We start from the raw sequence: 16,232 nt of genomic DNA, 5'->3' as shown, positions 1-16,232 counted from the left end.
ATGCAGTGCATCTTTACAGCCCGAAGTAAACCGCAAACTCCCAATAATTGAAAGTTACCGTCTCTGCTGCTTCTTCCATTTGGGGCCAATAATCGAAGTTTGTCCCAAATAGGCTGGGTCAAGCAGAGCAGGCCGAGCAGACTGACCCAAATGGAACAGACCAGTTCCAAAACCGCTGTCCGAAACAGTTTATTTATTTAACCTATATTTAACAGTTCTATTGTTTGCCACACCACCTCGTACTTTCTTTCATATCCCAGATACTACTAGAGCTAGAGATCACATAAAATGACCACGTAACTAATCACTCGACTACTGTAGTTGCTGTTGAACCAATATGTATTTCTCTCGTATTTTACAACTGTTACTGTCGGACTCGGTATGTTTGTGTTCGGTTTCTGTTTGCTTGTTCTATTTTACCTGTCTCTGATTTTTCTAGTCAGTGTGTATAACTGTTAATGCTTTGTCGTGTGTAAATTTCACAATCATTAAGGTATCATTATCTCTTTCTCTGACCAGTTCCAAATATCGTATCTTGTTTGTTATTTTAGTGTAGCGCTATCAAGCCTGTTTCCACCTCATCTTTCGCCCAATTGTCTACCTCAAATATTAACATTAATCCTGATACACGAACCGTCTCTGGGTTGCCTGTTTGTGTACACTGCTTCGATGCTTGGTAATAAATGTAGCACCCCGTTCTTAACATCTACTATGCTACACAACACGGGCCATTACCCGGCACCGTGAACAATAGCTAACGCAGGAGAGGGTGCGACGTGGCACATCCTGCCAGTCGGAGCAGAAACATCTTACCTGCGCCGTGCACTCCTGCACAAAGTGGCCACCGGAAGTGAAGAACAGTTGAAACCTGAAATTGAAACCAATACCCAGCCCTTTATTGGCTCCACTTTTAGGTCGCGCGTGTTCCGTGTTGGGGGTCTGATATTTGGAGATTCTTTCGGTTAATAAACTACGTCTAGAGTTTCTCTGTCATTCGCTGTCGGAAACAGACCGCAGCGAATGCAAGATTGCAGGGCTCTTTGGGAGTGTTGTAACGCTAGGATTAAGTAATTGGGCTCGTCGTGATTTGCGTGGTAGTATCGGTGGGGGTAACAGCATGGCATGGCGATAGGTTCGGAACGCAAGTGGGTAATGTTTGGGGAAAAGTGTAATCCTTCCTTCGTGTGCTTAGAACAACTCGCCGACATCGTTCGGGCTCGCACCGCCCGGTGGTAGCAGCTCGCTGGCCTCCAGTAACCCATCCCGGTTGGTGTCGACGAAGCGCTGCAAGATCGATTTGGCCAACGTCGGGTTGGTGGACATTTCGTTGGCGAACCACTCCAGGGGGAAGCTGAAACGGATCCACCCAGAAAGGATGATGATGGGTTTTGCCGGGGGCGATGAGAAAGAGTGTGTCTCACTCACCTGTTCTCCTGTTCGCTCACGATCAGCTGCTGCAGCGGATCGTTCGAATCGAGTCCGGCGAAGTCGTCGATCAGTTTGCCGAGCTCGTGCTTCTCGTCGGCCCAGCTAGCGGTCTCGTCGGCGCCGTGGTGTGCCGGGTGGCCGCTTCCGCCTCCGCCGTAGTTCACACCGATCGGTGCCCGGCGCTTACCGAAGCCTCGGGCCGTCATCATCTCCTGGTTGCGGAACGGGGCCCGGATGGAGCGCGGAATCTTGGAGGCCCTCGCCGCCAGGCTTGCCAGCTGACGGGCGGGTCCGGCTTCCGACGGCTGACAGCAGAGCATCACCGTAGCGAGTGCCACGAAAATCAGCACTTTGTAGATGGATATTTTCATAATCTGAAACGAAGCCAGATCGCAATCCTGTCACTGTGCTGACCCTGTTAAACGCCATCAACCCACGTAATCACTTCTCCGTAACCGTCAATTTGAAGCTCTTTTTCGAACCATTCGAGGATAAAATTGACACGCTCTCGTCGTGTGCCCATCAGTATTCAATCGTCACGGACGACCTCTTTGTGAGGTTTTCAATTTATTTCATTTATAGCTTTCGTTTACCCCCGCTGATAGAGCTGTCAGCGCAGCTGGCCGTGGTTCGAATCCCGGGATCGGTTGTAACTCAACCGGCCATGGTTTCGATTCCCGATACCGGCGTGACAGGGGGGTTGGCGCGGGGCTAACAATCCCGTCCGTAAAAAATTAAAAGTTACAGAAGAGCATCAGAGATTAGCATTGTCTCTGGTGCCAGGCCAAGACTGCTCAGCGGTTGTAGCGCCAAAAAAGAAGAAGAAGAAGAGCTTTCGTTTACATTCGAGTGCCTGTGTGAGGGGTGGTTTTCAGATACATCTTCTTCAAGGAGCCGCAAAGCGACACACACTCCAAAGGTCTCCAACAGCTCTGTGTATGAAATTTATCAATAAATATTTATTGCTCGCGGCTCTGTGGAACCGTCCTCAGTCTCAAGGGCCCGTCCGATCTGCGCCCAAGGATATCGCGGCCGCCTTTAACGCCATCAATCTACCATTACCCCCCAATCAATGCCTTCCGTCAGTGTGATGATTGTTTTTTCGCGAGCTACTTCGATTGTTTTTACAATAAGATTATGGTTTGACTTCCACCGCACAGTCAGTGACTGAAGACAGTGTGATGTGAATCCTTCGCGGCAAGACCGACCGACCGACCGGAAGCAAGGCGTCGAGTAAGAGTGTCGCTTGGAGTCGCGTATTGCTAAGGCAACAGAAGGACAGGGCGCTTCTGATTTGCTTCTTCGTATGACTCACAGCGACTTCTACGTCATGTCAAGTTTTGATTGAAATCGTTCGGCGCTTCCTCATATTGGAACCCAGAAGCTATAGGAGTCGCGAGACGTAATTCAACACTGATCACGACACGTACCCGGTTGCATCTGGGAAAAATCCGGTTGGGAGTGAATGCGGTTTGAATCCGTCGCGAAATGGCGAACAAGAGTGAAGAACCGTCAACCGTCAAGAGTTGGCAAGCTATTGACCGGTGTACTGCTCGGTGTCGGTTCGATTTACACACGATTTTCACTGATCCGTTGAGAAAAGGGTATGCATTTCTCGTTATATGCATTTCTCCTATGGAGGAACTAGATTCGATTTTCGGTACGGTACACAGAGAGACTTAGGCACAATATTCTGGCAGCCTGATGTAACCGTTAAATTGATCAACAAAATTGAAAAGAGTGTCACGGCCATTCTGTGCCCTATCAACAGTAGTTTAATCTTCGTTACACGTTTCACATGTTTTGGCACAGCCACCGTAACCAACCGTAGACGTTGGTCGGTGCCAAGCGGTTATTGGTGCTTTTTGCAAAAAAATTGTTTCAAAAACTTCACTCAATTTTCCAACCTACGTTCGACTCCGGCTTGGCCGGAGCCTCGAGTGGCGAGACTCACCCGAACTATAAACTCAACGAGTCATCGTGCGCGAGGCCAGTCACAAAATATCGCTTACACTACCGACCGGTCGACCGGCCGGTCGGCCTCGTCGTCATCGGATACTTTTCTGCCGATCCGGAGCGCCATGAAAGTTTGCCGCAGTGTTTCACGGACATTCACTAATAATGTAATGTTGTTTCGAGGCAAATAGTTAACCGGAAGCGAAACCATCAAACGACCAACTTCGGCCCGGCGTCGGAGTCGATCGGAAACGGAGCGAAAACCGGCAAGCTTCCGGGTTCGGAAATGGGCAGTTGGAAAGTTATTTTTACGCTGAGCTTAAATACGGGTCATACGGTTATGCCGAGTAAGTAAGCACTTTCGAATTGAATGTAATTGGTATCGGACCAGTTCGTCGGTTGATCGGTTCAGAGCACTCGAACTACCCACATGCTGGTGCCGGTTAAAAAGCAAAACAATATTTACGGTGCAGGTGTTGTTCCCAAGTTAACCGTGCAGAAAATGTGGGCTACCGGCACATTCTATTGAGTCGGTGGAGGGTTAAAATTAATTTCCTACGCGGTGTAGGATGTGTGGCTTCGGATAGGCCAGCTTCTCGATGCCAGTGCCATGCTGCACACGGCTGCATGGAAAGAAGGCTCTGTCACAGTCTCAATATGCCCTCTCTGGTCGATTACTACCGGACGGTACCCGGTTGCTGTAAGTTGTGCTTACACTGTAATTAAGTTGCCGATCGCTTCAAACGACTTTTGGGGTCTGTTGGCCTAGATGCCTAGATGCCTCGTCCATCGATAGGATGCATCGGTGAATGTGCCATTCTGGTTAATTTTCGTCTTTTACTACGACTTGCCCAACATAGTCGCAAGTTTGTAATGGAGTTGGAGTTGGGCGTCCTGGTGAAGACTAAACATTCCATAGCTTCAAAACTTTACGCTATTAATCTGGTGATGAAAGATGGAACCAAACATTGACTAAGCTCCTGCTGGTTGCATCCGGGTGCATCGTGCAGGAGTTCATTTAATTGAATCCGTAAGAAGTTTATCTATATGCCAATGAGGTAGTAACACATTGAGCAAATTGTATGGTCTCTTTTCATGCAGTAGTTATGGATTTGCTTCGAGTACAATTTCAGTTTTACGTTTACGTTTAATAAGTAACTAGTTTTAACTAGTCAATGAATATCCTTTAAATACGCGTTGTATATTTTATTTGTGCAAGAACGGCTTGCATAACTTCTGGCACAAAAGTGCCGGCGTTGTGGCGTTAACTTCAAAATTTGTACAAATTCTTAAACAAACGTATTTCTCCTCGCGCTTTATAACAATTTGGTGCCTTCCCTATCCTAAAACATAGTTAACTCCCGCATGCATATGTAAGTCCGGCCGAATTTGCCTGCCGTACACTTACCGCCGGGAGGGCCCATAAATAATCGTTACATTTTGCCCCGGAAACCCCCAGAAAGAAAGTGGGGAACCATAAACCAGTAACTCGTACCATGATGTCTTACACGGCGTTTTCTCCTGGGAGTAGGTGCCAGAGTGGGGTCCACAATTGAAATATGGCATCGCGCCAGCAGCGTGGTCATCCTCGTCGCAAGATAGAGTCTGTAGACGACAGCCGCGTCACATTCGCTAACAGCTAGGGCTTTGTTGAAGTTTCCTCGAACCGAGCCCATCATCGTAAAGGGAGCGTTTCGGGACAGAGTCGATGCCATTTCATCACCAAAAGCATCGCTCGGCAGTGTTCCGTGTGTGGCTCCGGCTAATGATGGATAAACACTGGGCGCCTTTTTCTTTTGGCTGATTGAATCAACCGCTTCAATGTGATTCCATAATTTGCTGTGTCAATATTTACGCTGCGCGATAAGCGGTCACGATATCCACTGTGGGCATTGGGCAAACATCTTTCACACATCTGCCTGTGGTTCCGTGAATGAACTCTGAACCACCGTACGTCCGGGACGTAGGAGGTTCACTGTGCGTGGTAACGAAATCGTCACCAGCCGCGTGAATGTGTTTACGAATGATCTATTGGTTCGCCACCCGGTGGTGGTCCCTGGTGGTTGCCACGACGATGATACGTCATCGATGCCCGAGCCTGACAACAAACTTTTCTCCCAAAACTTCGAAGCGTCCTTCTAAGTTCGGCTTCTCTCTGGGCGTAATTGATCCCATTTTCGTGCCAATTCTCCATTGTTGTTGTTCCTGTTGTTGTTGTAACCAGCAAAGCAAAGGGTTTCTCGGACGACCAACAGGTGTCCCCAGTACGGGTATGGCTGTGGGGCACCAACGGTGATCAATCTTCACCACTGTCATACCTTCTGGCCTTGCGGATACTATTGTGCTGTTTGTGATGCCGCTGGATGCCGCATTCGAAACAGGATCCATAGTAAAAGTCAATTTTTTGGGGAGTGTTTGGCTATTTGTTACGATGACGGTAACACTTTGAACGAAAGGAACCGAACATGAGAACAAAATAAGGAAGACACACGGTGGTACACTTTAACTTTTCGTTAAGAAAAAAACCGTTTAAAGAATGCTCCGGTATCGGTCTGGGGAGTAGAGTGTCTTGTTTGGGAATGCTGTTCCGTTCCTGGTTGGTTCAAGTGGGCTGGGAAAGCACCGCCAACCGTTTCGCGCGGCCTTCGGCATTTAACCGGCGCCAGCCATACGGCATGTCTTCGGTTTGCCGTTGCGCTGAAGCGCCTTTTGGAAACATTCTCGGTATTTAGCGATGAGCAGCTAGCTTTAAGTGTCCTGTAATTGTGATAATAGGCCGAGGAACAGACGGCGAGCGCCTTTCCGGCAAGTGGGGTGAAGCCGAGGGCCACAAGGGCTTCATTGTTGCGTTCAGATCTGGCAGAAGGTTCTAGCATTGTGTGTCTATGTATGCGGCCGGATGCGTGGTGATTGCGGCAATGGTCGTAGGCGTTCTAGCATGTTCTTTTGAAGTTTCCGTGTATTCTCTGACAATGGCGTCCATTGTCCGTGAGCGACATTTTTACTTAGCTTTCGTGGTTGAGGGCGAAAAAATTCCATACCTTTTCTCATAATTATAAAAAAAAAAAATGGGTTTTGTAAAGGCAATATTCAAACACAAAAACAAAACAAGAACCAAACACAACCAGGCGTCTCCATCACAGTAAGATTGCAAACTTTAATGTATTGCAAAAAATGTGCATTCCGATGCTTCCGAGGTTCCTATTTTAATAACGTACACCATTAAGCAGGAGTTGACAAATATTCGAACATCGAATTGCATTAACCAATGAGACGACAACCATGCGCCTCCATCGCCGTGACGAGGCGTCTCCATTCCGACCAACCAAGCGCCTCCATCTCAGATAAGCTGTTAATCAGTTTCAAATTGTTGCCATGTTGCTGTTGCTGGTGCATGCAATCGGTAGAAACCGGATACCGGGGAGTCTATCAACGGCGGTGTTGTGTCTTTACGGCACACAGCATAAACCGAACTGCCAGCGTGCCGGCATAACGCCGGGGACGCCTTCATAGCCGCCAGGCAGTCCCTGAAATGTAGGCCACTCAACTGTTGAACAAACTTCTTGCAAGATCTTCAACGACAATACGCCGACAATCTTCTACGGGCATGCAGCGAAGACGGCGCACTCTGGACGGTGAACGTTCACATCGCCTCGGTTTGACTGGCTGGTGTCTTGGTGGCGCACAACAGGGACGAGTTGGCCCCCACAACAAGCCAACAACAGGTACTTTTAATACCACCGGCATGTCCGAGTATGAATACGAGCGTGGAGTAGTTGCCGTTGCTTGCAGGTTTGTTTATGTTGCTCCGTCAACAACTTGTAATTTTTCTCTGGAGAAACATGAGACAAACATTGATTGCGGTGAACACAGCCGGGCAAGTTTGCGCCATTGAAATGGGCCGAACGTGAGCTATTTGCTAGTAGTTTCGCTGATTACCCTATGATTATGTTTTCCTTTGTGAACGTTTGTTGACCCGATTGCCTCATTCTTGGTGGTGTACTTTTCCACTCACAAGTTTCATACTAACTAAATGGATTCTATATGGGATCGTTATGGCTTTGTTCAAATTATTTGACAATTTTTCCTAAATCTCAGCACAGAGAAATGGTGAAATGATCCATGAAGTAGCACTTTTTGCATACCGATCCGCAGCAGTCGGGTGCTTTAACGGTTGCCAACGGAGATGATTGATTTATTGGTTGACAGCGTACAGTGGCTTTTTGTGTCTCTTAATTCACCACTTCTCCGTAGCTGACGTACGCGATCCGAAACGTCAGCGGGAAAATAAAATGAACGCGATCTGAAACCAATTGAGCATTAAATCTTGTTGGGCCAAATCGATACACTGCGCGTGTAGTGATTAATAAATATCGATGAGTTTTCAAATAATCAGCATCGGTGATTGTCATCAACCTTTATTTTCACCCCACAATGATTTTTCAACCTTTGTTTGACTTTTGAAATTAAAAAAATGCCATCTAATTTTCCTCGTATTCTTCGGGGTACGTCATGTAAATCGTTTTCGGACCAAAACCAAACAAAAAAGTCTTTAGTACCACTCGGTATCTTGCACTGGGGGTTGGGGGGGGCCATCGTAATCACACTAGCCACCGATGGTCAAAAGTGGTTTTTCTACTATGCAGACCACGGACTGGGTTTCTATCTATGTTTCTATCTATTCATGCTCATTAGAAGCGCACTCGGAACCCCTACACGAAGGGGCCACCTTCGGATGGGATGGTTGCTGACTTCCCGTTGCTACAAGATTAAGTCCGGAGTCGGGTTAAACGAGCGATAAGAGTTCTGTATGTTGGGGAAAAATTAATGCTTTAGATTGCTGTTTGTGTCCACCATACTCCACGAGAGGTGCGCCCGAAGAGGTAACCGATGCTAACGATGATTTATTACTGTTGCAATGAATAGTCGGTCGGTCGAGGTGATTATGCAGTCAAGAGCTCCGTGTGAAGCTACCGAGTGTGGCCAATGAGAGATTTGTTGAAAAGACGTGCAACGTACGTGCGTTAAGTTAATAAGTCACTCCCAGGACTAGAAAATTACATCTCACTCAGCTGATGTCTCTACTCTTCGGTAGACGATAGACGGTCTAATGAAAGGTTAGCACACCAGACGATCTCCTGGAATATTAATTCAATGCAAGCTCTCTTCAACCGATCGGCAACACTGAATTAAATTAGAACATTTATTTTTCATAATTGAAAGAGTATCCTGTCCTATCGTTCGAAAAGGAAGGTTTTTAACTGTGAATGAACTAATGCTGTGTAATTGCTTATTTTACAACACGACACACGCGATTCGCTATGAATTCAGGAAATTCCACTTTTCCTATATTCTACCTAACACCCGGTTGCCCACGTCTGCACGGTTTGGTTAAATAATGAAATGGCAAGTCAACATAATATGCGTGGCCGAAGAAACCCGCAAATTGAGAATTCCATTTGACTAACCGCGAAACGGAGGTTTCACCCCCGTAACGTGGGTGCTTCGAAAACCACCGCCGGGTTCCGCAGAGCAACGTGTGCCGAACTGTCGTCAAAATCATCGGGCATAACCCGCTCTCCGACGGTGGCACGTTGACCGATCGTCGCTCCCGTCCCGAAGGTTGTAGCTTACCCATGTGGGAAGCCTCTCGGTTGGGTTTTGGGAAAACTCGCATCATCCTATTTGCCGTTGCTCACCAGCAGAAAGCAAAGTACATGCCGCGTATCGCGCCAAGTGGTCGGAAAGTATTTTTGATACATTTTCTATTAACCACGAACCACGTTCTAGCAACGTTTGTGGTGGGTGTTTATGGAAAAGTAAAATTTCTGTCAACATTCTCGTTTTCGATTTTTCTTACTGCTTGGCACCCGGAGCCGACGAAGGAACCGCGTTCGGGGGCCGGAAAGGATGCCGGAATGTTTAGGTTTCACTTTCTGGAGAGAAATGAGGGGAGAGAGGCGTACAAAAACAGACGAGAACTTATCCTTCAGATATTGCTGAAAGTCATTCATTTGTTTGCTGCTCACACATCCAATATAAGGACTGCAAAAGAGACGTACATGGTACGTTTATTCTATTTATTTTCCACAATACTGTTACGGATACGCACGGATTCGACGAAGTAGGAATCGATAGGGCCATCAGCATCAGTTCAGCCCGAAAATGGAAACATTCCGCTTCCAAAACGGTTCCAATTTTAAGGTGAAGGCCACAGCAGCAACAGGTGTGGCTTCCGCAGTGTTTGATGTCGAACCAAAGTAACTGTTGTTTGATACGCCATGCGCAAAATTGAAGTTTGTATTCTAAAAAAAAGGCCGAAACGAAGAGTTAATCAAAATTTGTATCGACGACTTTACTTTATGAGCTCGAGGCTTCCAGCGTTGTGGATGGACCAGCGTCACAGCTCCATTATTTATGAATGATTCAAGCGAAAGATTTTTAGAAAATTAACTCCAGCACTAATGAGAAGCAACAGGTGTAGGCAAACGAGGCCACATCAAACCCCGTCCAGGGGCCGCGCGGGCCGTCCAATATTGCCCTTTGGAGATGTCCATCATTGCTCGGCATACCGTCCAGGTACATGACATTCATTGGGACGGAAAACATAGAAAAAACAGAACCATCAGAGTACATTCTTGGAGGGCATACAATTAATTTTGCTTTCAACGAAAAACATCAAAGTGTGCCGTGATAGGCAGGCCTAAGCAATGAAGGGCTTAAGTGATCTCCGCCTTCATTCACGTAGCTTTTAATTATTCAAGTTGAGCAGAACGAAAACGGGTTTAAAATGGTCCCACACATTTTACAATGGAGCGTTTCTTACGTCTGTCTAACTTTTTCATATAAATTGTTACACAAAAAGAATACATGTTTGAGCCAAAGATGATTACTTAAGGCACTTCAGCGGTGTGAGTATCTGATGCTCCCTTCGAATCATTGGGGTCATTTTCACTGTCCTGCCTACGTCTTCCGTCCCACTGCCAGGCTAGTTGCAAAGTGAAATAGCCTCAAGCTAAAACTCTCACGGAAAACGGCAGCCATTTAGTGATTTAAAGGCCACTTGGTGGTATTTACCAAGAAATTAGCCGGAACAACCCGGGCGAGCGAAGTTGGTTTGGTTAATTGAGGCCCGAGGTTGGGAAGCCACTCCCGAAGCAGCCAGTGTGGATCCAAGTATGCTGTGTGTGAAAAACTTTACTCTCGACGAGCGTCCCACGTGAATCTATGGTACAGTGGCTCGAAGATTATTAAACCGCGTATGGCTCCTGTTCTATGAGTTACGGTCAATTATTGAACCATTCCGGTGCGTTGAAGAGTGTGCGGTGTGTGTTCCACTCCGCTCTCGGGACGGCGTTGAGGGGTCCATCGATACAATCGCCGACGACTGGCTATTATCCTTCAGGGAGTACGCAGTATCTACATTTCATGGTTTGGTGAGTCAATTTCAAGCACGGCCATAAATGTTCTAACCAACCACAAATGGCCACCGTACGGTGCCACTTTACATCCTGCTGCATGCACGGTTCTAATCTGGTTTCATTTTCGAACGAAATCCCGTCAAGTACTAGCCAGCAGGATGCTCGACGGTGAGCAGAGCAACAATAAATCTTCTCGATGTCAGACTTCCGTGATTCGAGCGGAGGGACACCGCCATCCGGTAGGAGCACCGTCCCTGCCGGACCAGCATTTAACCGGACCTCAATCTGTGTCCTCCGAGTTCTGCTTTCCGTCCCGGCACAGGATTAAGTATTTAATACAAATACTCCCCCGGCGGCACAATGCGTCACAAATCGTCCGGGCGATCCGGGAAGGACTTCCGTGCTTTATTTGCAGAGGCAGAGTAAATTCTCTCGAGGAGGCTCTCAGGAGGCCCCCATTCTTGCATTCTGGCCTCCAGTGGCCGAAATGGGACGTCGACACCGTCGCGGCTGTGCAGGTAGGTAGGTGTTTTTGCTTTCATTCTCACAACGCTGGCTAATGTCTCATGTTACGCAGGATGTACACGTAAATACCGGGCGTATGATTACGGTTCACGGGAGTTGTTAAAGGTCGACAAATGGTGGTTTAGGGGTGAACCCAACCAACACACACACACAGGCTTCGTAATCGTAGAAGAACCGTGTCGGATTAACAAGAAGGCAATGTGCTAAACAGTTGAGGTGCTATGAAATTAAATCATTGTTACGTCGCAGCTATTGTTCTAACGGCACGATGGGCCGCTGAATGGTTGACACGTGAAAAAGAACTGTAAAATTCCTAAAAACTAAAACTCATGTCGTTGTAGCAATTAGAACCGTCCTTTTATGGTATAATGACGGTAAGTCGAAACGGAGGTATTAAAAACCATTTCAAAAGTATTTTGTCAACAAACGGCGGTTCATTTTGCCGGATTATCGCCCCTTCGGGTGTACACGGTGCACACACGGCACGTTAAAAAGGCAAACTGGCAACCCTCTCGTTACGGAGCGCCAACCTGCGATTGTTGCGGCCGTTACAGAATGACACATTATTACTTTTTTCTGTTAAATAGTTTTGTGCCCTATTGTTGTAGCGAAGCTGCTCGCTGGCATAACTAGCCCAGGAGCCAGGGGTGCGTTAAGACTAACTTTTCGTGCTACCCCCTTGGCAATTCCTTTTCAGTCCGATGCACTCCTATCCTAAGGCAGGACACAATAAGCTTTTTTGTTCAGTTCCACTATTACGTTTGCTATACAAAAGCCGTACGATTTAGCATAATGGAGCGGTGTACCGGGTGGAAAATTATCTTTTTGAATAACACAGTTCGCAAACGATCGTCGAAGCAACAAAAACCTATGCTCATTTATTTCAGTTTTTGGGAAACCTTTTTATTAGAATAACTCTGTTGCCCCTGCAGTTGTTTTCTCTGCCCGAAAAGTAAACCAAATAGATGCTTTCACTTCCTCAAAGTCACACAGTTCCTAAATAAACAAATGGTGACGTTATTCTTTCGTCCTTCCACGAGGTTCTTCAAGAAAAGAGGAACCATTTCTTTCCATTTCCGCTGCATATCTGTCTTGTTGATTCGCGGCATTCGTTGGCTTCCGGATTCCACATTCCGGCGGTCCACATTGGGAACGAAAATGATTTCAATTAAACTGTAACCACTAAGCACGGGACACTGAAATCGGCAGCAAGTCCTGTTGTGCGTCGAGTGTGAATTTCTGTTAAATATTTGGGGAATTTCTTAAACATTTTACAGAAAGTTACACAACAAAGGGTTTAAAAAATATCAAATCAACAACGAACTACGGTTGAACACTATTATTATTATGCGATTGTTCAAGTCGAAATGGAATAAATATTCATTTAGTATCGTTTGGGCTTCTGTATCCTTTTTCGGGTTCTATCAAACCGCTGAGAAAACAAACCAAAGCCTCAACCGAACCAGGTACGTGATGAAATGTGTCGCTAGGTTGGTGTTTGTTCAAATTGAGCTGAAAAAATAGAGGATTTGAATGTTTTGGGCATATCGCAGAATACAGAGGAACGCAAGGACACAGCAAACAGATAAGCTATCGGTAGTGGATGGCCAGGAGCTAGGTACATCGACCGAATAATAGTCGAACACGTACCCTCGAAAAATAAGAAACCTTTCCAGGAACTATTAGTCAAGATTTGGCAAAGTTCTCGTCCGCAAAGCAGTACCTTGTGAGCTACAGTTACGTCGATACAACATAAATCAGTTTATACGCTCTCAGGTTCACTATTGAAAAATGCAATACAAACCACAAAAAGGCCAATCAAAATTCGTAAGATAATGTATGCCAGTTATCCATCAGACGGCATCAGACAACTCGATCGACCGACCGTCGGTGTTGATCCTCGGTGCTCGGCCGGTTCGTGCATCATAAATCAGTGCAATCAGTGCAGCGCTCACATCGTACAATCAGCGCAAAGGGCGCTCCGGCACTTACCTCCATGGTCCTGTCCTGTCGATGTTCGCAACCTACCCGAAGCGAGTGGAGAGATGGGCGCAGACCAATGATCAACCGTCGAACAAAAGGTAGCCTTTTCGAGTCACTCACTCCGTTAGTGTTCCTGTTTTCGGCACGTTACCCGTTGGTGAACTTTGTGAAACACGTTTTTACCGCTACCCTCCGAAGTGGTCGCCGCTAGATTTGTGGGATCATTTTGTGCATCCGTTCTGGGTATGCGGGAGATACTTTTTTTTATTTTCAAGGGTTGCTTTTAAAGATGATGAACGGTGGTTGCCTGGTGCTGGGAATTTTAGAAAATAGGATAAGGCTGTGTGGCTCACGGGGCGTCTTTCGCGAGATCGTAATTTATGTTTCGCCGTATTGCACCTTTATCGACGAGGGCTCTAGCCTTCTAGCGTACAATGAGAAATTTATTCATGAGTGCAAGGTTTGCAAATCCTGTCCAGGGATCACCTGCTTACGGGGCTAGCGGCAGCGAGTTAAGCAATAAAAGCAAGCGTCGTTGTTGTGCTAGCCTCTAACAGCAATTAATCATCTGCCGGTGCTCATGCTCCGAGTGCAGGTGCATCATTATTATGCACGTTAAAGAAACTAGCCTTCTGCACTATCTAAAAGGGCTCACTTCCGGTGCACCCCGTATGGAAATCACTAGATTTGCGTTTCGCTTGGCACACGATCGTCTCGCCGACCGGCCAGGAGGTGGATTAATAAAAGCAAAACCTTTCCTTTTTAATCACTCATTTGTTTTGCGTCTCCTTTATGCAACCCGGCATAGAATTTCTGAAGCGCTCTGAAGAGGTCGGCTTTTAAAAGAAGCAGTTTTAGGGGGTAACAAAAAAAACAGGAAGTTCGAATTGAAAGGCGTACAGCGCCGTCGGTGTAAGCCTCCGCGGGCCAAAGAAACAATTGTCGATGTTGCATTCTTGTTGCATTTAAGCAAATGAATGCGCGTAGAAAGCTTTGCACGAGCCACGTGCCACGTGGTGGCCACATTGCACTCGTTCATTTGCAGCTGACATTCCGGTTGCAGAGCCAAAAGGACATTTCTTTGATTTGTTTCTAGTTTTTGTCTACCCCCTTTCCACGTCACATCAGTAAACGTGTAGCCAGCTAGAACGGGGCCTCGTTCTGGTTGGCCTGGCGTGGCACGCAACAAACGGCAGAAAAGTGCCGAGTGCCGATCACTTTCGAGCCGGCACCCGGTACGAACACTGGCCGACTGTTGGAAAGTCTGTATGGTACACTGCGCACAAGGAAGAGAACTCATGAACCAGACCGAACCATACCTGACTCACTACAAAACACGGCACAGAACACTATTGCTTCACTTGAGCCCGTCCGCTGCGTTGGACCAACCGTCGACGAATGTTACGCCATCGTGAAGATCACTTCCTTTTATTGCTGCTGCTGCTGCTGCTGTTGCTGCTGATGCTGGGCTGCGTTAGGCTACGCACCGGAAGACGCGAGCGTGTGGGTAGGCCCCGAAGCCGGCACCAGCTCCGAACGAAGACCGACCGGTGCGTATCCTTCCCATCCTCAACGCGACGATGATTGAGTGAACGTGTTCGCGAAGAAAGCTCGCAGCCGGTTCACTCCGAAGCTTCGACGAATGAACATCCGGACCGCGCGTTTGCTGCATCCGCGGGGCTTTCGAAAGGCCGAAAACTTCCGTCAACTATCTGCATATTTGCACAGCAAAACATGCTAAACGATTCCGGCACCCGGAGCCAGCCAGGTGGCCGTTACTTTACAGAATGGATGCAGGTCGCGACCGGGCGGCTGCTGCGTACTTGCTGGTGGTGCCCTTGCATTGTTGGCCAAATGGCCAAATTGACTCTCATTCCCGTTCCTGGTGAGCTAGCCTGGGTGTTTTGTTGGACCACGGTGTGTTATTTTCGAATATGGAATACTTAAACCGTGGGACAGCCCTTTGAAGGTGTTCTATGTTTAGACACGGCTCCGACTCCGGGCAATTCGCTTCGCTCTTTCCCGTTGCAAGCCATTTTAATGCGTATCCGAAAAGCGGACGATGCCGTCGGTAAGGATAGCAAGACGATTTCGTATGTTTCCATCTGTGCCCTTTGGCAATCCGTGGTGCGGGCCGGCCACGGTACGGTTTCTCGGTCTGCATCAAAGCACACAACACACGATTGTTCACCAAAAGCACCACAAGGTGTGTGCGTGTATGAGCCATTGTTGGCGTTTCAGAATTTTTGCGACGGATTTCGGATTCGCTAGCGAATTGCTTTTTCATACAGTTGGTCCGCATTTTTGGGTGGGTTAAAAGGGGAAGCCATGGTGCCAACTTTTGCGCAGGTTTTTAATGGACAAAAAAGGTGCAGTGCGCAATCTACACCACTCCTTGGGGCATATGAACGATGGGACCGAGTGACGAATTTTTGACACTTTTTGCTGGACACACGCCGTTCGATGCAAATTTGCAACGAAGGGAAAACGCCATCGGCTTCCATTGGGCCATTGGAACGTACTCGGCACTCGAAGGGTTTGCATTGTTACAAAATAGCCAGTTAATGTCACTTTTGAAGACATATTTTTGCCTCTCCGGCGACCCCAAGAGTGGTTCTATCCGTTACCGGAAGTTTCTCCAAGTCCACGCGTGACGTAGAATGGAATGAACCACCCGAACAGGATGGGTTCATCCAGCGATTCGGGAGGTTCATTGCTCTCCCACTTCAAACAAAGCTTCGGACGGGAATTCGAATTCCGACGTGATGGTCCGCGATTGAGTAACGTTCACGGCCACAAGTTTCGCGGACAGCCAGCCAGCGTTAATTAATAAGCGAGCATTAATCAATTCCCCAACAAGATAATCCTACCCCGTGGCCCGGGAAGGAAGCGAAAAATCCTGGGGCGGTTCAATGGTGA

At 47.3% G+C, this 16,232-nt stretch overlaps 1 protein-coding gene across 2 annotated transcripts; it reads right to left on the bottom strand.

Moving 5' to 3' along the window:
• Positions 1 to 353: 353 nt before the first annotated feature.
• LOC128277285 (allatotropins-like) lies at positions 354 to 14,703 on the bottom strand. 2 transcript variants are annotated; one of them, XM_053015727.1, is made up of 4 exons: positions 14,633 to 14,703; positions 13,323 to 13,626; positions 1,426 to 1,802; positions 354 to 1,351 (listed from the first exon to the last, which is right to left on the bottom strand). In XM_053015727.1, the coding sequence occupies exons 2-4, from the start codon at positions 13,326 to 13,328 to the stop codon at positions 1,189 to 1,191; spliced, it is 546 nt and encodes a 181-aa protein (XP_052871687.1). In that variant the 5' UTR covers positions 13,329 to 13,626; positions 14,633 to 14,703; the 3' UTR covers positions 354 to 1,188. The 2 variants fall into 2 exon arrangements, with proteins under 2 accessions (XP_052871687.1, XP_052871688.1); XM_053015728.1 differs by having other exon boundaries at positions 13,323 to 13,552.
• Positions 14,704 to 16,232: the final 1,529 nt, after the last annotated feature.

This window comes from Anopheles cruzii, chromosome 2, assembly GCF_943734635.1.
Source record: "Anopheles cruzii chromosome 2, idAnoCruzAS_RS32_06, whole genome shotgun sequence".
Lineage (NCBI taxonomy): Eukaryota > Metazoa > Arthropoda > Insecta > Diptera > Culicidae > Anopheles > Anopheles cruzii.
Note: the sequence above shows the minus strand (reverse complement) of the source record. Positions and strands in the feature narration are given on the sequence as shown.